This window comes from Anser anser (genome assembly GCF_964211835.1).
Source record: "Anser anser genome assembly, chromosome: 5".
Lineage (NCBI taxonomy): Eukaryota > Metazoa > Chordata > Aves > Anseriformes > Anatidae > Anser > Anser anser.
In genome coordinates, this window is record NC_139725.1 from 12,958,525 (window position 1) to 12,984,086 (window position 25,562).

The window sequence follows — 25,562 nt, forward strand, 5'->3', positions numbered from 1 at the left end:
CTTTCTCAGAATATTTACTGGTGAGGGAGGCTATTTTCCAGCTTGCATACAGACTATACATTCTCAGGTTTTCCAAGAACTTCCAAATGTTGCAGTTATAAGTTTCAGAGGGTTAAGCATGGTTATGTGGTGCTTCCTGATTAAAAGATTCCGTAGACAGAAAAATCCTCGTGATGGAAATCACTGCCTGGCAGTGCTGACACATGGAAGCCGCTGTTCCAGCCCCAAGCTAGCACCTCACGTCAACACGCACAAGAGGGGCACGGGCAGCAGCCGTGAGAAACAGGATGAAGCAGACCGAGATAGGAGGCCAGGGCAAGGCCAGAAGCTGTAGGAGAAAAAAAAATCAACACAACACATGGGCAAAAAAAGGTAAAATCAGATTTTTATTTACAAAAGCTAAAGCAAACTGAAATGGCCACCCTCATGAAGACCAGGCTGTTCCAGTGGCCTTTCATCAGAAGTCATCCGCTTCTGAAATCAAAGCAGTCTGTCACTTCACCCATCGTTCTTCCACACAGAGAAATTGCTGGGAGCTGCCACATTTAACAGAGCAGCAGCTTAAGAACCAAAGTCCTTGATGCCTCCATTCCTACTCTTCTTCCCTGCACATTCTTCCTCAAACTTGGAAAATAACCACCTAAACTAGTCCCAGCAGTACTTGGTTGGCATTTTGGCACAGCTGAACAAAGGACACCACCATCCGTTTCCAGATCTGGACCGGGATGAGCCAAGGCCATGGCAATGTCTAAGTGATTCCAGGACAAGGCCAAAGGCAATATCTTGCCAATACGGGCTCGTTGGGGAGGAGGAGGACTGTGAAACCAGAGGGGGAATGCTTTAGTCCTGCAGAGGTCACAGGAGGACAAGAAAACCAAATAAGCAAAGGCTTTGAGCGCTGAAAACCAGAACGCCCGGGCACTGGGGACAGAGCGAGACAAGATGGAGGATGCAGCCGGGCAGCCTGGTGCTGGTTGCAGCCGGTTCCAGCCGGCTTCCCGACGGTCCCAGGCGGTGCTGCCGCCATGGCGGCTGTTAACGGCCAGGCCAGAGCAGGGCGCGGGCTGAGGCGAGCTGAGGGAAGGTGGCGGGCTCCCGGCACCCTGTGGAGGAACCCGCGCCAAGGCTCGCGTCCATGGCTGCTGGAGAGCCCCGGCTGGAGCCGGGACAGTGCAAGGAGGAGCTGAGGAGCGGAATTGTCAGTATTCTGCAGCCTTGGCGGTGGCATTTAGACACAGCCATGACAAGAGATGATGCAGAGCAGCAGCGGCATTGTTTCTGGCCTCAGCCTGGGGAGACGCCAACCCTGTGCCCTCCAGTTGAGGCTGTGGAGCTGGGCTGTGTCCTTGGGTGATACCGTCAAAGTCGCTCAAAGAAAGCCTCCAAGACTCAATTTGGAGTTTTAGAAAGCAGAGCTGGGCTCTGTCCTTGGGTGATACCATCAAAGTCGCTCAAAGAAACTCTCTAAGACTCAATTTGGAGTTTTAGAAAGCAGGCATTCTTTAACTGTGGCACAGGACGCACAGGGGATTGCTCCACCTAGTGTGCCTGCCAAATTGTTCATGCTATGGGGGTTATATACAATTAAAAGCATTCATTAGATTTCCAATTAATAACATATTCATACTATTTCCTGTAACTCATTAAAATCTTTAAAGTTCTTTGACGCATCTGCATTTGTTTCCACTCGTGGTCTTTCCGGGAGTCTCTGGTGGTTGTCGGTAGACTTCCTCACTGTGTTGCTTGGTTGAACCCAGTCCTTGCGCATGCTCAGGCCATCTCCTTCTTTCTGATCTTGTTCTTTCAACTTAGGCCTGCACACTGAGCGTAGTCGGTTACACATCCAAGCACACCTGCACAGCATGATTTCCTCACCTAATCTTCTGACATACCCTCCAGGCCTGGGTCATCTTGCCCTCACTTGGAGATACTAGTCTGTGTTTTCATACAGATGAAGCTGGCTAAGTAATACAAAGTTTCTAAACTCCCTGCTCTCCAACCAAACATAGTAAGTTTGTGCAAACATAGTGCTAATGAAGGACTTCAAATCTGATCCTATGGTTCTGTCAATGAAGAGACCATTTGTCCTTTCAACTTGGTATTACGGGGATAGGTGAGAGAGGATTGTGGCTTCCATCCAGCTTGCTGGGAGAAAGAATCACATTTCGGATAAAATGCTAAAGTGTGGCAGATGAAGGGGCCCGTATTTACCTGCAAGGTCTGATCCTTAATGTTTTTTGTGTTGTTTTTTTTTTGCATTTTTTCTGGGTAAGGCTGTGCAGTAGGGAGGATGGGAAGAAAAAACTATGGAAGTTGGCATTCAGTCTAGTCTTAGGTAAACAGCTCTGCTACATCTCTTTAATTATAGCATCAAAACTTTCTGCCAGTAAAGCATGTTCCTTAGGCTCCAGCTGAAATCTGGACCGCCTGCAGTACAGGATACTCCCCTGTAATAGGTACTTGAAGCACAGAGGTCAAATTTAAAGACTGAATCTTTAGAAAAGAAACTTTAGAATTCCTTAGAAAGAATCTTTAGCAACATAGAAAATGTTTCCTATCTACAAGGACTCCCTCCTTTCTAGAGCCACCACTGCACAAGGAATGGGGTTCACTGTGACTACAGGAACTCATCTCCTTTACGAAGCTCTTTACTCTGTGGATCATATGTAACCTACTTTGAGCTGAATGCTAGAAACCACTGCCAGGTTTGCAGTCCTGTCCTGATTACAAGCCACTTCTCTCTTGAACTACACTTTGAGAAGGGGAAAAGGAGACCATGAACAACTACTTAGCAGCAGCCTCAAGAAACACTTTGCACGATCTGCCATCTCTGCAGCAGCTCCCTCTGCATGGTCAGCAGATGAGTGTCTGTGCATCATGGGGGAAGCTGGGCCTTCTGCTCCAAGCCCAGCCTTCCCACCACCATGAGTCCAAGGACTTGAGAGAAAAGCACACAAAGCAGGTTGACCCTGAAGAGAAATGCAATTCTTAATTGTGCTTGATGTAGCACCTTCTGGAGGCCCAAATCCCGCTGCCACAGTAAGGGTGAGTGGTAACATTTACAATCACTGAAAGGAGGAAAATTCTTCACGAGGAGCAGCTGCTCTAACTGGCCTTGGTGAGAATCCCGGGCTGACTGTGTGAGGGCTAGAAGCACCACACAGTATCCTGGCTTCTCAGAATTAAAATGCATCACTTCCATTAGAGTAGGTCAGTCCTCTCTCTGAGTTTAGAAAGAGTCCAAAAATCACAGTCCAGCTTCATTCTGGGAAGCAATGGCCAAAGCAGAAGAATGCTCAGTTACTGAAGGTGCCCAATCATCCTTAGGGGCAACGCTGCTCCCCCCTACTGCCTGGGAAGCAGTTGAAGCAACTGTCAGGCCTGCTCTTCTCCCTCATTGGAAACATGCCGGTAGCCAGGGGGCTGCGACGGTATGCGAAAGAGTACAGTCAAGAGGAGGATTATAAGGAGAAGGAGAACAGATCCACACACAGCCAGACCTACAAACAGTCCTGCAAGGGAGAAAGTAAGTGGTCAGAGTAATTCCAGGCTTTCCCCTTCTGCCACGTTCTGGTCCAGCCTGGGCTCACCTGTGTCTTGCATACTGCTTGCTACCTGACATTCTTGCTCCCAGTTCTGAGGCACAACGGGATCTGTGAGTTCCAAGAATTTATGCAGGGGACATTTCTGCTGACAGCCAGGGATTGTCAGTGGGAAAGGTTCCTTTCCGCTCTCATTCCGGAAAAACATCTCCACAGAGAAGTCACTGAAAACAAAACACAGCTAGATTTTTTTTTCCTTCAGCTCAAGTCACCCCTTCCCAAAAAAAATCTTAGTGTGCACACCATTTCCTTTAGTCTGGTCACAGTTTTCCTCCTGAGAGTCTGCCACTAGGAGCAAGCTTGCATCCCCCTAGATTGCACCTAGCCTAGGTATCTAACCCTTGAGGTGAAATCACAGCAGACATCTTTACTGCAGCCCTCACCCATCATCCTCTTGGTACAGCTCAAATAAATGACATGAGGCGTATGGTGCTTGAATCTTGTTGTAGACATCTAGAGCCATCTGCAGTGCCACAAGTGTGGTGTCATGCTGAGAAAGAGGGAAAAAAACCAAATCAGTCACCCTCATGAATGTGGCAGGGCAGCTCAGACCATACCAGTAATGGGCAAGGCAGCGCAGAAGGGAAGCCACCTTTGTAACTTCTGGTTGAAAGAAGGGAAAGGAGCAGTAGTTGGAAAGGTGATCTGTGATGGTGCCAGAGAAGGGGAGGAAGTGAAACACAGCCGTATCTATCCCGCATTGTTCTCTTAAGAATTAATCTCTAGGGAGCAATGTGGGAGATGCTTGACTTTCCAGCCAGCAGGCTGCTGGAAAGGGGGGTGACTCTCTTTAGCTGTACTGCTGAAACTTCACATTGGAGTAGCATCAACCCATCCACCAAATAAATATAGCAGTGGCTCCGCAAAGACTGCCAGTCTTATCCATGAGCCTAAGCTATAACAGGAACTAAGTGCAGCTTGGGAATTTTCCTCGGGGGCCCCAGAGGAACGGTGCCAGGTATTGCATATCCCACCCAGACAGAGGCAAAGATGCATCTCCTGCTCACTGCACAGACTGTAGAGAAGCCAGAAAGGGTAAAAAACATTAGCAAGCCCCAACCCCAAATGTGAGGAGGAGGAGATGGAGCAAAGTTCATACCCAACCTCTGACTTACCGCTGAATAGGCAAGAAGCTTCAGGTGCTGGTGGGCAGAGGCATTTGCTGCTTTGGTTAGGTTTTTCCTAATGTTATCCAGAAGGACCCCTGGGGAAAGGGAACTGCTAGTAAGATTCAAAATCTAGGCAGAGCAGCACAAAGCTCCTTCCCTACTGCACTCACCGCCTTGCAAACGAGCTTTTTCTACCCGATGGTGGATTCCAAACAGAAATTCAAAACCAAAGTCTTTCAGTTGCTTCAATTGAGACATGACATCTGGCGTCACCCATGGCGGCAAATCCATTTTGTGTACTTGCTAGGAAGAGAAAGAGAGTACTCATCTGGAGGTAGGACGGACCACAGACTAATCAGAGAATGGGGGTTAGGGTGTCTGGAGTTCTGCCCATACTGCTGCCGATGTTTTGTATTGTTTAAGTACGACCCTTGTCTAGTTATGATTCTGTCCTCACCCTGTCATGCTGCATGCAGAGAACACACGTAGTTCATGTCGTTCCTTTTAAATGTTGTTTCAGAAACTAATTGTGAGAAGCATCAAGACTAGAATCTAGGAGCTACTTTTCTGTGAAAGTACACCTGGAGCGCAGGGTTAGAGCGTTATGACAGTACAGTAATCTTGGGGCATTTGCTCTACATGTGGCTGACTGTGCCCTGCAGATGGTATGCAGCCATAAATAAAAAGGTAAGTGAGAGAGCCCAAGGACTCAAGGTTTCTGGTTTACCTGCAGCACAATTCCCCAGGAGGCTCTGTGGGCCACTGAAAGATGTTGGAAAAAGTTAGCAAGCACTTAGTGTTAGCAGACATAGTAGTGGGATGCACCACTGACAGAGCCCAGTAATCAAACCTAGAATACACAGAACTGGGAACCAAGAAAGGAATTTGCTTTGCAGCCAACCCTTTACAAGAAAGGATTAGTTATACTGGCAGACAAACAAGAGTTGTGGTTCCCTGGCATTACTCGAATGGAGCAATTTTCTATGCCACATCCTATTAAACTGCCAGAAGATGAGTCTGAATATCTTTAAGGGCCCATTCTGTCTCAGCAGTTCACAGAAATTCCCATCAGCAACTTAGGTATTTAGTTAGTTTTTCATTAATTTACAAAGAGAGTAGCTGGTAAGTTCAGGTATTTCTTGGACCTTTTTTCTTTTTTTTTTTTTTTCCCTCCAGATGGTAGAGTGAATCTACTGGCGCAGGTGAGAAAAACATTCCTCTTCAGGGCACTGTTTGTAAAAGTGAGGAAAAAGGAGGAAGCCCAAAGTGACCACAGACATTAATCAGGCTGAGGGTACAGTTTTGACAGTAAATATCTACTTCCTTACTATGTTCTAGTTTCATTTTGGGACAGTGAGCTGTTATCCAGGTTCTCAGGGATACAACGGTTGTCAGCTGGGCTTCTGGGCCCAATCTGCAAGCTCTTTAAGTGAGTCTTGAAAGTGCAGTTTTGAAATTCTTGATCTCTCTGACCAGGTGTTTTTGTTACTGACAGAACTTGCTTCACTGTCACTATTACAAGATAGGAGATTGGCTTTGTGATACAAAGGGCAAATTTACACAGTGCAATGCAGCTCTGGACTGGAATATTCTCAGGTTGCAGCAACTCAAGCAGCTACTTTATGCAGCAAAGTGCAATGCCATTCAGGTTTATGCTTTGCATCCCAAATGTAGTATATACTGCATTACTGTACCATTGCCAGCAATCTCGCTACCCTTGCACCTCCATAGAACCAACACGGACAGTGTCAGAAGTAGCATGTCAGTGTCAGGGTTTACAGCTTCTTCTATTGCTAACTAGTTTGATATTAAAGATCTCTTTAATTTGCTTCATTGTGCTATATGGTTGTACACAAACCTGTGCAACAACTGTAAGTCTCCTGGATATGCGACCTTTACTTTGGCATTAGCACAGCTAAATTGATTTTTATTTTTAAGCTTTCAGGAGATGTGCTTTCAAGAAAATTCCGTATGAGTTTTGTGCTTCGCCCCAGATAGCAAAACAGTAACGTCTGTCTCTAGAGTCTTTGTCACAGGACCTCATAATAGGTCAAAAAACAGATGTTGGCGAACCCCACTTAACCCAGTGGAGCACTGCTTTAGAGAGGGCATTAACAGAAACAAAGAGGTGACCGATCCAAATTAACAGAAGCAGAATCAGGAACAGTTCAAATGTAAAACCTCCAACTTAAATCATAAAGTTAGCACTCCTTCAGCTTCCAGAGATCTCATTTCTACCTTACTTAATTCAGAATTGTCCCTGGACATCTGAAGATTTCAGATTGTGGTCATTTTCTAGTGTCTTTCAAATGAGATAGTTATTGTGCTGGTGGCCTTTTTTTTTCTGGCTTTGGCATGATATTTAAGCTACAAAGTGGGAGGTTTACATACCAAAGTGCAAATCCACGCGCATTTATGCACAAACTTACTTCGCAGAACAGTGTGTCATACACACTCCACACAGTCTCGAGAGAGACATCCCGAATCCCAGTCTCATTTGCCACCATCTGCAGGAATTGCTGTAGGTATGTATGAACAGAGAGAGAGAGGCCTTCAGTTTTCCTGTTTCGTCCTGTGTGATATGCACTACATTATATTGTCAGAGCTCTGATTATGTAGAAGCGCTATTTTAACTACAGGACCACTTTATCTCACACAATCACTTACCAAATTCTCTCTGGTCTTATTTATGTATTCTGGTGAGTGCCGTGTTTCGTTCTGTAGTTGTTCGTACCGTGGGCAGGGGTTCAATGGAAACTTCAGTAGCTGGACAGAGATGAGAGCAGCTAAGTCACTGAGAATGCCTACGTACAGGATTTTAAAGATACAGAATTGCAACGAAACACCGACCATCTACAGCTTCAAGTACTGCCCTCTAACATGCTCCAGCTTGTGTGTGGCCTGGTGCAGCTAATATATTGAGTGAACAAACACAGCCCCTCAGTTCTCATCTCGTTCAGAAGAACAAAAGAATCTTTGCAAGACAGGTCCCAGGAGAAGCTCAAAACAATCTGAATCGAGACTGAAGGAAAGACTTGGAGAAGTCAGCATAACATGCCACTTGTGTAGTCAGGACGTATCCTCGGGACTAACTTACCCTTTCCCCGGACTCAGGCACTGTGTGTACAGGGATAGGCTGCCAGGAAATGTTAGGGTTGAACATCTGTTGTCTCTCTGGGGGATACAGGCCTGCCAGATTGGCCTCCGCACTCATCAACGTCCGATCGTAATCTGTGCTGCGGATGAAGATCTGCCAGGACAGGGACAGTGCACCGTTAGTAACACTACTGTAAGCGGTGACGCTTGGACGCAGGACAACGCACGTGCTGAGGAACATTGCCACGTGCCCTGCAGCTGCTTGCGGACAACAGGATAACAGGAACTGAAGTGACTGAGCCTGCTGGTTGTCAATCTGGATGAAACTTTAAGGATGGATGTGAAAGATGATTTGTTGTGTAATGCTACAGCAGTCTGTTCTGGGTAAATGAAATAGTGAGAAGCACTGTGTGGAGATTACAGATAGAAAGAAGGGAGTCTGAAAATAAACAAGAGTCAGAGAAGAGCAAGACAATGCAGATAATGATGGGCACAGATAGGAAATGCAGTATATTTACAGAGCAGGACTAGGGCAAACTGCTGTGTTCAGTTCTCCATTCCAGGAACAAGCTGCCGCTCCTGCAGAAACCTGGCTTCTCCAAGCCTCAGCTTTACCATCTGAGAAATAATTAATAATCTGCAGTCTAAGAAAGAGAACGGGGGAGCTGAGATGTCATTTGATCATTGGGGGCTCTTGGGATTAATGGGCCAAGACTTACCATTCCAGAGCTCAGAGAGAGAGATCTGAGCCAGAAAGGAAAGAAAAGGGAAAATATTGAAGAGTTCAGAAGGTCAAAATGGCAAAACTTTGCTATTCTGGTATCTGTGTGCTAAAAACCCTGGGAGGAGATTAGAAGAAAACTAGTGCAAAACAACAGGAACACATGTGAAAGAATGCCCTTAACCCCAGCATCCTGGATCTGAAACAAGAACTGAAAACCAGAAGAATCAAATAGAATGTCAAGATTGGGATTTTAAATGCTAAAAAACCACCACATACGCTCACCCTGTATAGCATCCCCCATATACAGTGTATCTCAAAACTTAACAGTCATGACAAAAAAGTCTGACAATTCCTACCCACTTTTACCTCCTAACTGTGGCCTGAAAACAACTGATCCTGTACATGTTAGACAGGATTGCCTTCATCTTAGGCAAGCTCTGAAAAAAGGAACTATTTTAAGAGATAAGGATCTAATTTTACAAGTGTCGTAAAAAAAACAATTAAGCCCTGAGCATATTTGCTTTCTTCAGCACCTTTTGCCAAGGCTCCAGCTTGTCGCTGAGTCAGGTGACAGACGGTCACACGGTGTCATCCAGAGGCAACGCTTCTCATAAGAAAGAGCTTGCTCAATTCAGGCGGAGATACAGGCTTTGTTAGCAGAACAGTTTTTGTTTGCATATGCCATGGTTTGTTTTTCCTTCTCAGGCAAGGGAAGAGAAACAGCTTCAGCTGGCAAAAGCTTTGTAAGGGTGAAGTATGTTTGGAAAGGAACTACTGAGGAAAGTTAAAGGATCCACGTTTGAGCTGACAATGGAAGTTTTGTTGAAGAAGCAAATGACAAAGGGGGTGTAATACGAATCATGTGAAGCTTTATACTTCCTGGGAAGTCCAAAAAGGGGGGCGAAACAGGACAGAAAATCTTACAAGGACTCTCAGTTTGCCTCGTTTGGTCAATCACCCAAGGTAGACTCAGATAAAACAAGTGATATGCGGCCAGCAGTGGGACAAGCAGGTCTTGACTGCCAGCTTTCCATCCCAAGCACGTGACAGTGTGCCTCTCATCGTGGCACTTGCTCATGTTCCAATTGACTCACACCCCTCTGGTCAACCAGTATGGCTATTTGGGGGGCACTGTGCATTTTCCTCTGTGCATAGCACATGGGCACCGTAATTTTTGTAACATAAACCTACTTGTGACTATCAGATTCTTTAGAACTAGAATAAAGCAGGGCAACATCATAGAGAAAGAGAGGAAAATTAATAGGTTTGGGGGGAATGAAGCGTTTACAGGTGGAAACGAGCGAGAAGGTCACTTTTGGCTAGGGGTTGCTGTTTGGCCGTGCAGACTCCTGTAGGACAGCGCCGTACTGCAGAAGGCGAGGCAAACGCAGGCCGTGTTCTTGCTTCGAGCCAGGATCCGCTGTTGTGACAGAACGACCCGGAGCGGGAAACGAGCCCCAGGCACAGCCCGGCGCTCCCGTTCCGCTTCGCGGGGCTGGCCTTGCACCTCTCGGCGTTAACGCCCCCCGGCGGCGTGCGGCCGCCGCTCCGCCCGGCAGCCCCGCGGCGCCCCCCCCGGCCCGGCACTCACCTCCTGCCGCCGGTACGCGGCGCCCAGGAAGCCGCGGTAGCGCCGCCGCAGGGCCTGGCCCAGCTCCCACTGCTGCCGCATCCCCGCCTGCAACGGGATCGGCGCCGCCCGCCGTTAACGGGGCCCCGGCACCCCCCGGCTCCCCCCCTCCCCGGTGCCCGCACGCACCTGCGTGAGCTGCCCGAAGCCCTGCGGCCAGGCGGCCTCCTGGAAGGGGTCCCGCGGGTAGGCCTTGATGGGCGAGCGGTCCCCGTGCCGGTACACCTGCGGGCGGCACCCGGTCAGCGCGGCCCCGAGCCGCCCGCGCCCCCCGCTCCCCCCGAGCCGCCCGCCCGCCCCTCACCAGCGTCACGAAGCGGAGGCTGCGGGGCCGGGCCGGCCGCAGGCACAGCGCCAGCAGGAGCAGCGCGGCGCCGCCGCCCCGCCGCCACCACCACCACCACCACCGCCGCCGCCGCGCCTCGGCCGCCATCGCGCTTCCCCCTCCGGGCCGAGCCGCGGAACCCGGGCGCCGCCGCCCCGCGGGCCCGCCCGGCCGCACTTGGGCGGCGCACCCCGGCGGGGCTGGGCCCGGCGGCGAGGCGGCGGCGGCGGCGGCGCCTCCCCCGAGCACTGCGCGCGCGCGGCCTGCCCGGGGCCCGGCTGAGGCGGTGCCCGGCCGGGCCGGTGGCGGCCCCGAGGCGGCGGGCGGCGGCTCCCCGGCGCCGTGTGGGGGGGGTCGGCGCCCCTCGGAGCGGCCGGATTAGGTAAGGGGGGGGACCCGCGGAGCCCGGCTGGGACGCAGGGTGCCGGGTGGCTGCGGGCGGCCCTCCCGCAGCCGGCCTGGTGTTCGCCGGCTGCTCCCTGACGCGGTCCTTCCGCACGGAGCCCGGCGGGGGGCACGGGAGTGCGAGGCAGCGCGGCCTGTAGTGCTGGGTTGGTGGCCGAGGGGCTGCCTCTCGGGTTCGCGGGGAGATCCTGGGAGCACGCAGCCTGGCAGCTCGGGAATCAGAACAAATCCCGGGGGCGCACAGCCCGGCAGCTCGGGAATCAGCCCCCTCGTTTGTCCCCGTGGGTGTCTGCTCGCTTAAAACCTCGCGCGGCTAGCAGCCTCACGAAGCTGTGTGTGCAGTCCTTTGCGGAGCGCTGAATTATTTATGGAATAGAGGGCTTGTGTCAACGCCGGCTGTGTGCAACGTCCAAGGTTCAGCTGGGTGGCATAATTTGTTTAATTTGCTTGTGCTTGAATATTTAATGAATTGAAGGATAGTTCATATTTCTTGGAAAGCATCACGTTATTGTATTTTTCTAGTATTCCTACTGCTGCCACTGCCCCACTGGGGTGCTCAGGGCGTGTGGTAAGAAGTTACTCGCAGATGAGGAGCGGGTGTTGTTCACAGCAGGCACCCACCTACCTTGTTGTTCTATTTTTTATTGGTTTTGGTTCTCTTTTCTGATTTGAGAAAGCTGACAGGAAATTGGTGATGAAGCAAAGCTTCAAGCGCCGCTGGGGCCGGAGCAGGCGTCAGAAGTTTAGGTCAGAGCTGCGTTCGCTGGCTGTAGCGAGCTGTGATTTAAAGGCAGTCCCGGGCGAGCTTGCTTTGACTTCAGCCTCTAACTGGTAATTTTCACGTCGGGCCAGCTCTCCGAGCTCCAACTGATGCGTAAAGAAAAGGATTGGGCACGGCCTCAATTACGAGTCACCTCACGCTGCTCTGTACCGCGCCGGGGAGCGATCCGGCCCCACTTGCGGAAGGCCAGCGGCGCACCCGCGGGGCTCCTCGTCCTTGGGCGAGGTCTCCGAGGTCTCGCCCGCCCCGAGCCGTCGGCCACGCGAGCGCGTGGCGGGGCTCCAAGCCGCCGCGTTGCCTTCAGCTCCGAGTCACGCGTGTGCGAGCGCGCTGGGACCGACTTCGGTTCGGCTGTTTGCTGGCGCAAACCCCAGCTTTCGTTTCGCTCCCGGCCTCCCGCAGCACTCGGGGTGGATTTTGTGCCGGGGGCTTGCTCCCGTGGGCACCGAGGCCCCGCTTCCCCGCGTGGGTGGCCGCTGGGCGGAGTGGGGCGAGGCGGGGCGAGACACGCGTGGCGTGGGCGGCCGGGTCGGAGCGGCGGGCCAGCAGCACCGGTAACTTTCCTCCCGGGGCTCGGGAGGCGCTGGAAGGTGCTGGAAGGAAACGGGGCCCCGGCAGCGCAGGAAGGAGCCGCTCACCCGCTCGGATCACGGAGCAGAGAGGGCTCTGCTGCTTTGGGACAGCGCTGGAAAGGTTTCCCCCCTCCGAGAGGCAGCAGGTGGATGGGGCGGGCGGTGGGAAGGGGTCGGTTGGTTGTGGCTGTCGCTGCGTGCCTGGAGAACCCTGAGCTCTGCAGAGGTGCTGCCGGGTGCAGGATGGAGAGGCATTTGCTTGTTTTGTGGCTGCTCGTCGCCTATCCTTGTCTGCGCTGCTCAGCTCTGCGTTTTGCTGTCCCCTTCACCTGTCGCATCCTGTCAGCCTACATCGCGAGGTATCCGGGGCGCAGGCTTGTCTGCACGGCTGTCGGTTTACACGGCACCGTAAGAGGGTAACTTTGCTTCTGGCGGTGGTGATTTCTCAGTGTGCCATTTCGTTGCCACATGTTGTGCTAAGGTCCGGAGATCTGCAACAACAGGTATTTCGTTATGGCACAACAAACCTCTGATCGCTGCCACAGATTTCCACAGATTTCCCACCCCCCTGCCTTTTTTATTTTTTTTCCCCTAAAGGCACCATTGGGCTCTTCACTGCAAGGCTTCTTCTGCGGGAGCCTCCAACCCTGACTCACATTCGTGACTAACCATTTGGATCACCGTGTGTCAGCCAGTTCCTGGCTATGACTGCAGGTTATGTTTGCAGGGAAGACAATCCTCTGAGCTCTGCTGCTTGTTCTGAGGAACGTGGAGCATCTGTTGCTCCCTGGGTGCCCGGGAGAAGGCCGTACTTGAGGGCAGGCAGAAAAAGGAAAAGCTGTTTGCTCCTTCCCTTAGTGAGTAGTGGTCTTCCCTTCTAATTAAGGGAGCAAATTTGGCTTGAGAATTCCAGCAGTGTGTTGCTGAGCTCTGCCTTCCCTCCTTTGGGCTGTGGAAAGAGGGCATTGGACATGGTCCGTGTTGTGCCAGGACAAGATGGAGTTTGGCCTTGCCACACTTCTCTGCTACCACGCCTGTAACGCGCTCACCAGAAGGTTCCTACTGCTGCAAGGCCTGAGAACAGGCTGCCCGGTTTCCTGGCCTAATCCCTTGTTGAAATCTGGCATTGAGCTTAGCATTTCTTTCTCATGTGTTTACACGTGTGTTCTTCTTTGCAGAAGGAGGCCAACAAAATAGCTGGGAGAATAAACCCGAGGCAGAGTATGGAGACTGTGGAGCTGCTCAGGAGCTCTGTGGCTCCTCGAGGAACCCTGCAGCTACTCGTGTAGTGAAGAACACCATGAGAAATACTGTAGCAGGGCCTATATATATATATATATATATATATATAAATTGCCTAATCCAAAAAAAAAAAAAAAAGGAAAAACTAACAAACAGGAAACTTTATCACTGACTTGTTGTGTCCTGGCTGTGTGCCTTGCGTTACCCTTGTCGCTTGTTAGCAGTTACTGCCGCCGCAGCTCTCTGCGCCTCGTCAGCACGTTTCCTTCAGCAGCCAGGAGGCGGGCGGCGTGCCGCTGCGCAAGTGCAGCGCGTGAGCTTGCTGCCTCATCCCCATCTCACACCTGTAGGAAGAGTGGCGTTTCCAGCGCTGTTATCTCTGTTCAGATAAGTTTTTCAGGAAGGGTGCTTTCTCTAGCAATAGCCATTACGGTTCTCGGAGCGCTCATTCTTTGGTAGACAGAAGGATGAATGTTCCGCTGTCTTTAAATGTGCAATCCGGTCTTTAGAAGTGGAGATGGTCTCAGACCACAAAAGTTACATCTTTTGTAATTAGATCTGGTATGTGAACATATGGCTATCGAGAAGGCCTTTTTTCAAAACTTCAAGCTTTGAATTTAAGGACTTTAGCTGTCGCTGTTTTTCAGAAGTCATCTTCCCAGGGAAGAATATAGAATATAAGGTGCCTTGTCTTGAACCTGTTGAAGGATGATCCTGCTATCTGCTCTGGAAGCAGCTGCAGTGAAAGTCTCGTTGCCACAGGTCTGTGGGTCTTTGCATGTCGAATAGGAAAACTTGTCACATTTTGTGTAACCCCCCAGCAATAAGATCTGCAGATCTGACAGTCTTGGAGGAAAGTAACTGTTTCAGAATCGAGGTGAAACTTAACATACGAGGATGTTTTGTTTCATTGGGGAAAACTGTTCTGCTGCTCTGCAGTAGAGTATTACTGTGTGTTCCTCACCGCATAATAATTCAGGAAGGCAGAATCACATCCTCTTTGCTGTGGAAACCGTCTCCGTGGGAAGGAGCCTCATCTTAGGAGGGAATTCAGGGGAGTGCTTCCTGCAGTCAGGCACAGTTCTGCATCAAACAGGTTCAACTTGGTCACGCTTCTGCTCATATGTAAGTACAACATTTGACCTAGCATTTCCATTGCGGTTACGGCAGCTGGCAAGCTGTATTGTAACAAGCTTTGCTTTGACTGATGTGTATGATATTTTTAAATTAGATGAGGCTTTACGTGTTCTGGTATTCATTTCTCTGTTTGAAGTTCTAGCCCCCCTGTGTGGTGGTGGTCTGTGACTTTCTGCTTAAGACAAAATACCTTTTTTTTTCCCATTTTTGGAGCACGGACGAACTCCTTGCTTGTGTCCTCACTAAAAAGGAGACATCCTGGGAGCCAGCGTAGCTTGCAGTTTTAGACCTGGAGATCTCAAAACCAGATTTCCTGTGAGGTAAAATTACTTGCTTTATTGAGTGTCCAAAAGAAAATGTTAAGGTGATAGCAGTCTCATTTCGTAATGTGAGTTGAAATATACGCTGCCAAGCTTTTAAGTGTCTTATCTGGGGAGGGCAAAGGCTGATTCAGGTAGTGCACATAGGAGGGCAGAGCAAAAACCTGTCCTTTGTGTTTAAGGGAAGGGGGGGGGGAATACATGTTTATTAGTGCGAAGTTGATGGTGAAATGGAGAGAACGATGGTAGAGAATTAGAAATCTAATTCTTGTTTTGATCAGACCAAAGCCATTGTCTGTAGGATTAAGCGGGAGAACTGGGATGGGAGGATTGAAGGGCTTTCAAAGCCGTGCTGCAGAGCCAAGCTGAATTATACCTCTCTGGGATGTAAATAAAAGATGTTAGGTGAGTATTGCACTGGTTGCTAAAGCAGATGACTGACAAGAGAGTAGGTGTTCCCTGGCATATTAGGTTCTATAGTTTATTTAAAGGTTTAGTGATATATATAGGTAAATATACTTGTAAAATTTCTTGAAATGATTGGGGCATAGGAGTTGCATCCTCTGCCTCTCTGGGGAGAGGGGCACTCTTGGCCCGCTGATCCCAGCCCAGCTGTGAAACAAACAAGGCTGAGTGGTTTAAAGCCAGGCTTCCAACTTGCTGATTTTAAATCTTGGTTGGTGATTTAAGTAATTCACGTAAGCCTGGTTTTGCATTTGGTGTTTTCCTAAAAGGAAGGTATGTTCTACTTGGTGAAGCTAATTTATTAATATTTCTTGCTAAGCAGGGTGATAGTGTATACATACATCCGCGTTACGCTATTATATCACAGTAAATGTTTACGTTAGAAAATAGTCATTTGGATTTGCTAGATGAGTAATTCCTTTCCTTATGACTTGTGCAAAACTGCATTTGAATAAAAAGGTCAAATTAAAAACATGCAAAACTAACTATTTTATAATCAGACTATAATCAAGGACTGGATACTGAAGAGAAAATATGCTTGCTGGAGTGTGTTGTTGCTCAAACTGTTTTACTGTAACAAGGCAGTGTTATCTGTACTCAGCAAAATTAACTGGTTGTTTTTGGTCATTGTGTCCTTCCAGATCTTAGAGCGAGCATAACTCATCCTCCCTTGTGTTGTTTTTATTCAGAGATTGGGAGAGAAAACATCTCCCCCCTGTTTTATGCTTCCCTCCCCCAGCATTTAGTAAACTGAACTAATTTAATAATCAAATTGATGAAACTAATCTTTCTGTCCTTTTTCGATTGGTACTTCAGTGAATTCTGGTTCCGTGGCCTTAAGAACTTCCTCGAGCTTAGGAATTGTGTTCTTTAAGCATTCCACTGCAACCGTGTGCTGTTTCTGCTTGGAGAGCATTTCTGGTTTTGTTTAAATGATTGTTTTAGACTTTATCATAATTTGTCATTGTCTTAGAAAATAAATTCACCGAGTGTAAGCTTGGACCAATGTGTGTAAATTCCTACTTAAATAGAAATGTTTGGAATTTAAGCAGTCTATTTAGGGCCCTTATGAAACGAGGGCAAAGAGGTAGGCTTCTGAAACAACTCTGTAGTGTCTCGGTTGCCAGGGACATGCATGCAGAAATGTGCCAGTCCCCAAAGGACTCCACATGCTACGGCAGTGACTTTTCCTGGACGTTTTTCCATTGTCACGCTGTCAGATATGCACATGTAGTGGCTTCTTGAGCACCCACGTGGAATGTTTGCGGGCACTTGATGCTGCACTGCAAGAGCCTTTGAGACTTGCCCCGGTGGCACTTGCCTTGACTTGCATCCACGCACAGAGTCCTCGCCAGCGTGCTGCAGCTTGCACGAGTGCTGCCACCGAGGCAGGGCAGCTCACCCAGCTGCATGCTCGGAAAGTTGAAGAAGAATTTGTCGTCCTGCCTTCCAGTACCGACTTGGTGATTCTGGTCTTCTCCTCATCGGCTGCTTCCTCCCTTGGCCTTCCTTCGTGGGAGAGGAACAATTTTCTGGTCTCGGTGGAAGGCCCAGGAAGAAATGTGACAGATGGCTTCTGTGTTTGCAGTTGGTGAGGGACACGTTCCTGGGCATCAGCAGGTGTGGGCAGGAAGCCCTAGGGCTGTGATTCAAGGTCTGTGTAGCGCACGGGCAGGCGAAGTTGTGCTGGTGGAAGGTGTCGGATTCCTTTAGCGAGGGAAGAGGGAACTTGAGTTGTGAGTCTTTTGAAATATAAAATACAGATGAGCTTAGGTCATGCGGTGTAGCTCCTGTTAATCTAAGCATGTCTGAGAAGAAGGGGATTAACTTGCTGGGTTATATGGGACTGAAGAAAAATTTTCCCTTGGTCTCCAGAAAGCTGCCAAGTTGCTATTTGTTTTTCTTCAAGTAGAACAGGTGCGGTGAATGCAGAAACCTTTTCCTGAAGAAAACATGATTTTTCTCTCTGTTACCAGCAATATTTTCCTATCATGCTTCTTCTAGCAGCGGTTTGGGCATGAAGAGTGAAAACAAGGAGAGCCTGGAGACTTTGTCCTGCCTCATTTAGGTATCAACTCTAACTGGTACTGCCTGATACTTGCTCTGGGTGGTGCCTTCTGCAGTGTCCCAGAATCAGCGGCCATCCACACCCTTCTCCTTTGGTGCAAGGAGCAGAAGAAGAAATCCAGCCACCTGCTGGCTCAGCCCCGTTGCCTGCTCGTACACATGCTCACGTTTTCCAGAACTGAACTTGGGTCTGCAGCTATTTCTGACCGGCTGGGTGGTAGGAGCTCGCTGACCTGTGTAATGTTTGCTTGCTTGCTTCATACAGCCCCTGCCAGGGCATTAAGCTGGGCAGAACCGCTGGCTTGTTTTTTTTTCTGTGGGTTGCTTGTGGATTCTGCCATTGGCCTCCTCCTCCTCCTCCTCCTCTTCCTCCTCTTCCTCCTCTTCCTCGTGGCAAGATTGCGCAGGAGCTGGGAACGGAGTGGGCTCCATGCAGTATGTTCCTTATGACAAACCCTGACAATCTCACAGTTATGTTCTGCTTTTTTCTGTTAGAGCTTTTGTGCGGGCTTTCAATCTGTTTTGGTCTGTATGAATTCAGGCTGTAAAAAAGCATCGGGCTGTTAGCACCTCAGTCCTTTTTGTGCTTCGTTAGGGCTCTTTCTGGATGGAGATCACCTGTAGGACCGGGGGCTGCTGTCCCGGCCGGTGGGTGTGCCGCCGGCGCGGCCATTTCACTGGCTGCTGTTTGAGCCGCAGGCTCTGTCCGGCTCTGGACTGTTTTCCAGCTGAGCATTTGTGGTGATGTCAGGCCGTGTGAGAAGGGAACATGACTTGGCAGGACAAAGTCTGCAGAAAGTTCAGCTCCACATTTGGCCAAGAGCCTCCGAGGGAATGAGATCCACACACACACATTCTGCTGCTCAGGCTGTCACACGCCCTCTCACATGCTCCCTTCCTGTCACACGGATCCTCTTTCTCTCATTTTCAGGCCTTTAACCCTTCCCTTGTAGCTTTCACTCTCTGGGTTTATTTAAAGAGGAAAATAATTCCCTCCCTTATCCTGCCGATATTGTACCTTGGAAGTGTTCAGCCGAAATGACCCCCAAAGCAAAAATAGACAGCTCACGCAGACCAGGGTCCGGAATAGTAAAGTCAAAAGCAGGGCAAGTTTGCCTTGCATGGAGCTCATAATGGTCTTTTCCCCTGACCTGCACCCCTGCTGCGATGCCGGTCTTTACTGTGTTTCTTGGCACTACTTCTCTCTTCTCGCTCGACTGCAGTCTTCTTGCTGATGTAGGTTTGGGCACACGGATCTGCTGTAGGGTGGGAAGCCCTGCCTCGCTTCTCTCCTTCTTTCAAAAGCAGTGGTAGCAAAACCTGCCAAAACACATCCCAGGTAATGGATGAGTGGGGAATAGGCCAACGTGTGGAACGGTCGAGCTTTCTTTGAAGCAATTTAGACCCAGTTCCAGTATGTGTTTTATATGGGTATTTCTGCAGCGTTGTCATTTCTTCCTGCCCTCTGCGCTACATCTAGGGATGATATTTCTATGAATGGGAAACGCCACTTTTCCCCTACTGCCCTTAAGGGAATCTTAATGATTTTCCTGCCTGTTTTGCAATCCAGTACTGTATTTCTGTTTTGCCTGTGAGCGGTAGTATTTGTTTTGATAGATGCTTTTAGGTGGGATGGTGCTTGGATACTAAGTGCTGTACAGATACTCCATAAAAAGGCTGTTTCCCAGAAACACTCCTGTTTCGGTTACGGTGATGTGCAGCATGCTGATGAAAGTACTCTTGGGGTGGGAGGAAAGGAGGAAATCAGAAAAATGAACAAACAACTGTACCATTAACAGCCCTCTCCTTTATTCTCTTCTTCCCTGTCTTGCCTCATGTTCTTTTATTTCGTATCTGCTAGAGGAGGGAGAGCAGTGTCAAAGAGAGTTTGGGCTGGGTAAGAGCCTACGAGCTGAGTGCTTTTAAGTTTTCTTTCAGGCTTTGCTGTGATTCATTTTACAGCTTTGGGAACTTGTCCTTTGTCATCTTGTCTTGCTGGTAAAATGTTGCTGCTGTTTCTTACTGCTGTTATCTGTTTTAGCAGCAGTTCAGTGCTGACAGTGGATTGGGCCGTGTCCCTGCTCAGAGCACTTTGGGATGCTGATGTTGAAGAGATGGGCTGAGACAAGCTGGCGAGCTGAGCAGATTTCTCTTTAACGCTGCTAGCTGCTAAAGACATCTGGTTAGAATAGGCATGGGCAGTGAGATGTTATTCCCTGACCTCATAGAGTTTTGTGGAGATTAAATTATCTTTAAGGAAACAATCAGGTAAGCAGTATGTTCTGTTATTATTTATCATTATCGCTTTATACATGCAGCAAAAAGGCCAACTTTTCCGTGCATAATTTCTTTGATTCCCTTACTGGCTGGGGACTGGGTTTAGTCCTTTTCCCTGACATCCTCTATCAGGTTGTTACTTTAGGTAGTCACCCTTGTTGTTTGTTTTTGTGTTGTTTTCTTTTCTTTCTTAGTTCTGATCTCTCTCCAGTATGGAGACAGCATTGGGATAACATCTCAAATCCCTCAGACTCGTGTTCCCTGTAGCAGAGAACTAACCTCTGTGGGGCTGGGGTCCATAAAGGAGGAACATAGACTCCAAGGTAGAGTTTTGTTCTGCTCTCTGTAATATGGTGCCAACGTAGTGCTCCACAGTGGCTGGAGAGAGAGGTTTCTTTCACTCTTATTTTTTCACTTCTGTGCAAGCCCTGTTTTAAAAATACAGTCAGGCTTTTTGAACCTAGCCAGTTGTTGCCATTACCTCTGATCTAGATGACGCTGGGTATTTCCTGTGGTTTTTGAGCCATGCTCTCTGACAAGGCTGAGGAAACTGCATCTTGAAGCTGTTACATTAAAACTTTAAAGAGTGGCTGGCTGTTACGTTTTGGGTAGCAATATATACTTGTGTAGAACAAGGTACTGGCGGCTGTATAAAGCTAGAGAGAGAATCCAGAGACAACAGACGCTCTGGTTGTGTTTTCTGTGCTGCCATGCAGTGGCATTTAGAAGGAAACTAAGGTGAGATCTGTTCTCATTTCCAGCCTTCAGTAGGATGTGATGAACTGTCGCTGCACGTAGGACGCGTAAGAGCAGGTCAGCAGCAGAAACAGCGAGCTGCAAACAGCTCAACTTTAGTTTAGTTTAGTTTAGGGTCTTGCTGCTTAGCAGATAATTTCATCCGAGGAAGTTTCCTAGGTTGCTTGAATACTTTTCACGTTTGGTTTTATTTATTTATTTATTGGTCTAGTGGTGTGGGTAAAACTACAAAAGAATTACGTTAGCCAATGCAGGTGCCCTAGGAAGAAAAACAAGCAAAGCAAAATTGCCATGGTGTAGATATGCTTAGATGTGCAAGGGAAATAAAAAGACTTACCGATAGCTTAATTTGCATGGGGAAATTGCGAGCGGTACCGGTGAAAGAACGCTGCTGCTCTTATAAAGTGAATTTCCGTAGGGAGAACTTGCTATTACTGCTGGTGCTAACAACCATTCATTCTACAGACGGGGCTGCAGCCTGGATCCCCCGCCTTACCCTTCTTCCCGAGGAGCGGCAGGGAGCTGCCCTTTGCTCCTTTGATAGGAGGAGGGGGCAGCTGCTCGGCTTCGTGCGTTCCATCCTCCTGGGAGGAGCACAGATGGGATTTTTCCTGTTTGAAGCTTCTGTCAAAGCCTCAGTCGTGCTTCCTGCCATCTGAAGGTCGATGCTGATAGCGGCGTCAAACTGTCATTTGACAGTTCAAGCTGGATTTGCAGCCAAATGCTGAGGATTACTGCAGTTCAGCCCCAAATGGCAAGTTCTGCTCGTGTTCTCCCCCACAGGTGCTGCAGAAGTCGGTGTCGCTCCAGGTGGCAGGGCTCTGCCTGCTCCTCACGTTGGGGCACCAGTCCCCAGCTCACCTGGCTGGACAGAGCTGGGGACGAATGGCTTGTCATTTTACAAGATGGTCTGGGGGGAATGCTCCTACTGAAACGTCTTCCTGGCCATAATGCAGCGCATGCTCTAGTTTTTGCCATTTTGGGGATGGTTGTAGTCTAGGTTAGCCAGAAGCTTGAAAGCTGAGGTGGCAGTGACAGTAGAAAACCTGGGAGGAATAGAAGGGATGAGCTTTGTTACCCAGGTCTGGTTGGTGCTGTTTTCCAGAGTTCAAGGGAACTTGTGTCAATGGCCTTTAGAGGAATTTCATGTCAGCAAGGTGGACGCATCAGGCCTGATAGCACTTGTTATTCATTTCCAGGTAATTAACCAGGAAAGAGCCTGTCCTTTCTAACCATCATCTGTTCTCTCTCTCCCTTTCTGCCTCTTACTCTCTTCCTTTGTCAGAGGGACTAATGCCTCCGTGCAAACAGGAAGAGAGGCGAGAGAGCTCCCTGTGCTCGGTGTGAACGAACTGCAGTAACCTCTCTTCTCCTCTCAGCTGCAGGATCAAGGGCATCTGGCTGTGGGGAGAGAGGGAGGAAGCAGAAAGGCACGGCCCACTTCAGGGTCTCACCCACCCTGAAAGCAGACACTGTATAACTCTTTTCCCCTAGCTCCTTGTGTTGACACGTCATGCTTTGATCAGGCAGAAACCAAGAGGTGAAGATGAGGGCAAAGCCAAAACCTCAGCCTTTGACTGGCAAGGAATAATGAGAGAGACAGGTAATGAGAGAGGGGAGGGAGCATCTCCTGCTGGATGCGATGTGATCGGAAGAGCTGACTTCTTGCAAAACAATTGCTGTTGGGGTGAGAAGCTCTTTTGCAGAACTTGTAAGTTCTTGGGCGTTATTGGAGTCAGCACATTCTGTCTTCTTCTCAGGGACAGTTTGTGAAGCTCTGTTCCCAAATTGCCCTGTGTGGGAAAGAAATACATACTGTGTTGTGAAGACACAGTGAATTTGGTTTCTGATGCAGAACAAAGCAGAAGTACTTGGGGCTGATTCTGCCCCGAATTACGGTATTCTGTTTGGTAGTACACTTGTGGCTTAGGACCCTAATTTACTTTTCTAACCAATTTGAAAACATTCACTGGAGAAAGATTTCTCTTTTGCTTCACTCCCATATTCTTTTTTACCTGAGGTGGGTGGAAGTGGCTTGGAATTTCTGCTGCTGCAATTGTTTGTTTATAGAGGCATATTCTATACATCAGGAGCATCTAAGTCATGTTGGATACGGATTGATAAATGTCCACAGAAATATTTGCATTGTTGTAATAAAAAGTCTAATTTTGGAAAGAAAATTAGAAGGTCTGCCCTCCAGTCTCAGAGAGCTAAAAACACCTTTAGGAGGTTTTCCTGTAATAGCCTGACTGTCCCTTCCTTGTGAAGCCTGTGAGGAATAGGCAGAATCCGTCTTTCAGAATAATCCCTTCCGTCCTGCTTTACACCGTCATTAGACCTTCCTGCTTCTCTTCCCTGTACTCTTTCAACCAAGTGACACACAGGAATATTTTAGTCTGTCTGGTTGTTAGTCACTTTTGCTGTTGCCCTCTGAATACTGCCATGGCATCCATACCTGAGCAGGTTAGGAGACATCACGCTGTGTGTTGAGACCAGACTAAAGCCAAGGGTGGAGACACAGCCCAGAGGAAGTCTTCTCCGTGAGAGCTGGGTGCTGCAGCGAGAACTCAAGCGAACTCAGGGATGCACCGCTTCAAAGGAAGAGACAAGTGCCATAAGCAAAGCTCATGCCACAAGTCGGCAAGTCACGGGTAGTAAGGAAGTTGGTCAGCAGCAGGAGTGAGAACCAAGGAAGGAGGATGGGGACTCTCAAACTCAGAGCTAGAGAGGCAGAGGTGGGAATAAAACTGTGTACGTGGGGACAGGAGACCCAAGTGTAGCAGCCCTTCCCTGTGGAGCAGGCTGCACGGTCAGGAGCAGCTGGTAGGACCGCTTTGCGTGGTTGGCAGAGGTGGCAGCAGCTCGTAAGGCTCACAGGCAAGCGCCACACACTTGGGCAACTCGTAGCAGTCAGCTGAAGCTTAGCTTGATAGTGAATGGAAGCAATCACGAAGCAGCAGCTTTCTTATCAGTATCAGACTGATGGTGGCTTGTGGACTCCTTCCAGTTTGTGGATGCCTTCGTGCTTCTGTGGCATCAAAATGGATAATGCAATTTCAAGTGGGGTCGCTGCAATTCTCTGTAGAGAGGGCTCTTACAGCTGGGGCCCAGCTAGTTTCTTTTTCCTCAGAGTCACAGTACAGTTCTTTCCCTTATTTGTTAACATAATGTTCAGAACTACTTTTGATGCTATCCTGTTGCACTGCTTTGCACGCCTTGCATTTTCACGTTTTCTCCCTCCCATTGACAATCAAGCTGATGTTTTTTTCTTCTTGATTTTTAATGGTTTTCATGCAGAATCTTACTTTATTCTCAACGTGACAGATTTGCATAGATTTCTTTTTCTGCTCTGGAAGGTACAAGTGGTTCTTTCCACTTTTTACAAAGTGAAACCTGTTATATACGTACTTCTGACCCTCTTATGGACCTCTTAGTTGTGCCAGTACTTCTTGAGAAATGCGATGATGCAGAGGAATGAGCTAGGATGAGCTGGGAGCAATCTTTTCTTTCTCTGAGACAACTGCAAGGTACTGCCATGTTCTTTGGGGAATTCTGTGAAAATACTCTGGCTGCCACACCAGAGAAGGAATAGGAAGAGCATTAGGTTAGTCCTTATGAAAGAATTGGAACAGCAGTGTCTCCTGAGGGGCTTTGTTCCCTGCTAGTCCTGTAGGGTCCGTGAAATGTCAGTCTGACCATGTTTATTTTTTTCCCTCAGCCATTTATATCTGCAGCCAGCTTTTGGTACCAAAGATAGCATCACTGGTGTACACACTGTGCGTTTAGTTTTCAGCGGAGACCATTAAGCATTGTTTTGACCCAGCTTTCAGAGGTAGTTTCAGAATGGGTGCCGGCACTCGTATTGCATGTCAGAATGCATTTAGAAGCCAAAATGCCAAATTATATCCCTGTTTTAAGTACCTCTGAAAGATAAACCTTCCTATCAGACACAGTGGTTCACCAACAGCCCGCTTTTTTAGCCCCCCCCACAAAGGCACGATCCTGTTGCCACGCAGGTGTGTGACACACGAGCACAGTCATGTTAACACATGAATACAAATGCAAGGTCTCTTCTGCTGATGCTGACGTGCTGCAGAGAGCGCACTTGTGATTCATTATAGAACTGAAACCTAACCATTTATTTTCTCTTGGCGGAAGGCTGTAGGATTTTGTAACTTACCAGGACTCTGACCAGTAACTCCTCTTTTGAAAGATACCAGAGACTTGCGCAAACTTCCTCAAAAGCTACCGTTTCGTCGGAGCTTCCAGTGCTTGGAGGTAAAAGGCTTGTTGTGCTATTCCTCCCATTATTCCTGTGCTCCACAGTACAGGTTCTCTGGAGATGCACTTGCATCTGGTCTGCTTCCTGGCTCTTATACTTATTCTCCCAGAAAGCACCAGACAAGGAATGCCAAGGAGAAGACAGACTTTTTTAGCAGAAGAGTCACAATAACTGCACCTGGCTCATTTGGTTTCTTTATCCATGTGCTGTGCTGCCCAGAGCCATATCATTTACTTACCCTCTACGAGTATGGGACAGAAATTAGGCATATTCTGTAGCTTTGTGGCTGTTGATGACGGGCCAGGTCAAAGACTTCCAGAAGAGTGCATAAATGCTTTAGCTGGGCTTGGAAGAAGACTTTTAGCTGAGCATATGGGTTGAGACAAGGCTGTTGCTGGAGGAAGTAATGAAGGTTTCTGGCAGTTAAAATGAAGTGCAAGAGCCAGGGCTGCCACCTCTAGTCTTTGTTACAGAATCTTCTGTTGCAGGAGCACTGGTGTTGAAACCATTGGTCTCAGAGTTGTTCGGTTGTCTCAGAAAAGGAAGAGAGAGGGAAGAAATGGAGTAGGGAGAACCTGGTGGCAACACATTTCAGAGGTGTTTAGTGTCTTGTTTGAGACATGAGTGACAAGGGCTGGTAGAGAATTGTTTCCATCAGCCTTTCATCTGTATGTGCTTCCTCACTGGAGTATGTCTGTTCACTAGGTTTCTCTGCCCTAGATGCTATGTTAGAGAGAAGTGATTGCCCCATCTTTTGTCACTTGGCCAGTCC

General features: G+C 48.7%; 2 protein-coding genes across 6 annotated transcripts in view; one reads left to right on the forward strand and one right to left on the reverse strand.

Moving 5' to 3' along the window:
- Window positions 1-368: 368 nt before the first annotated feature.
- On the reverse strand, window positions 369-10,665 carry ACP2 (acid phosphatase 2, lysosomal). 2 transcript variants are annotated; one of them, XM_083840493.1, is made up of 11 exons: window positions 10,466-10,663; window positions 10,291-10,386; window positions 10,123-10,209; window positions 7,809-7,961; window positions 7,379-7,477; window positions 7,141-7,230; window positions 4,882-5,014; window positions 4,718-4,806; window positions 3,986-4,092; window positions 3,591-3,766; window positions 369-3,512 (listed from the first exon to the last, which is right to left on the reverse strand). In XM_083840493.1, the coding sequence occupies exons 1-11, from the start codon at window positions 10,592-10,594 to the stop codon at window positions 3,376-3,378; spliced, it is 1,296 nt and encodes a 431-aa protein (XP_083696619.1). In that variant the 5' UTR covers window positions 10,595-10,663; the 3' UTR covers window positions 369-3,375. The 2 variants fall into 2 exon arrangements, with proteins under 2 accessions (XP_083696619.1, XP_083696620.1); XM_083840494.1 differs by lacking the exon at window positions 10,123-10,209 and having other exon boundaries at window positions 10,466-10,665.
- Window positions 10,666-10,705: 40 nt separating this feature from the next.
- Window positions 10,706-25,562, forward strand: part of NR1H3 (nuclear receptor subfamily 1 group H member 3) — a 30,301-nt gene continuing 15,444 nt past the window's right edge. The window contains exon 1 of one of the 4 annotated variants that reach the window (XM_083840500.1): window positions 10,706-10,868. The gene's annotated coding sequence lies outside the window, so the exon portion shown is untranslated. Of the gene's footprint in view, window positions 10,869-11,814; window positions 12,391-13,630; window positions 14,612-19,463; window positions 19,744-25,562 lie in introns of those variants that run through there. The other 3 variants (XM_083840503.1, XM_083840501.1, XM_083840502.1) reach the window with 3 other exon arrangements.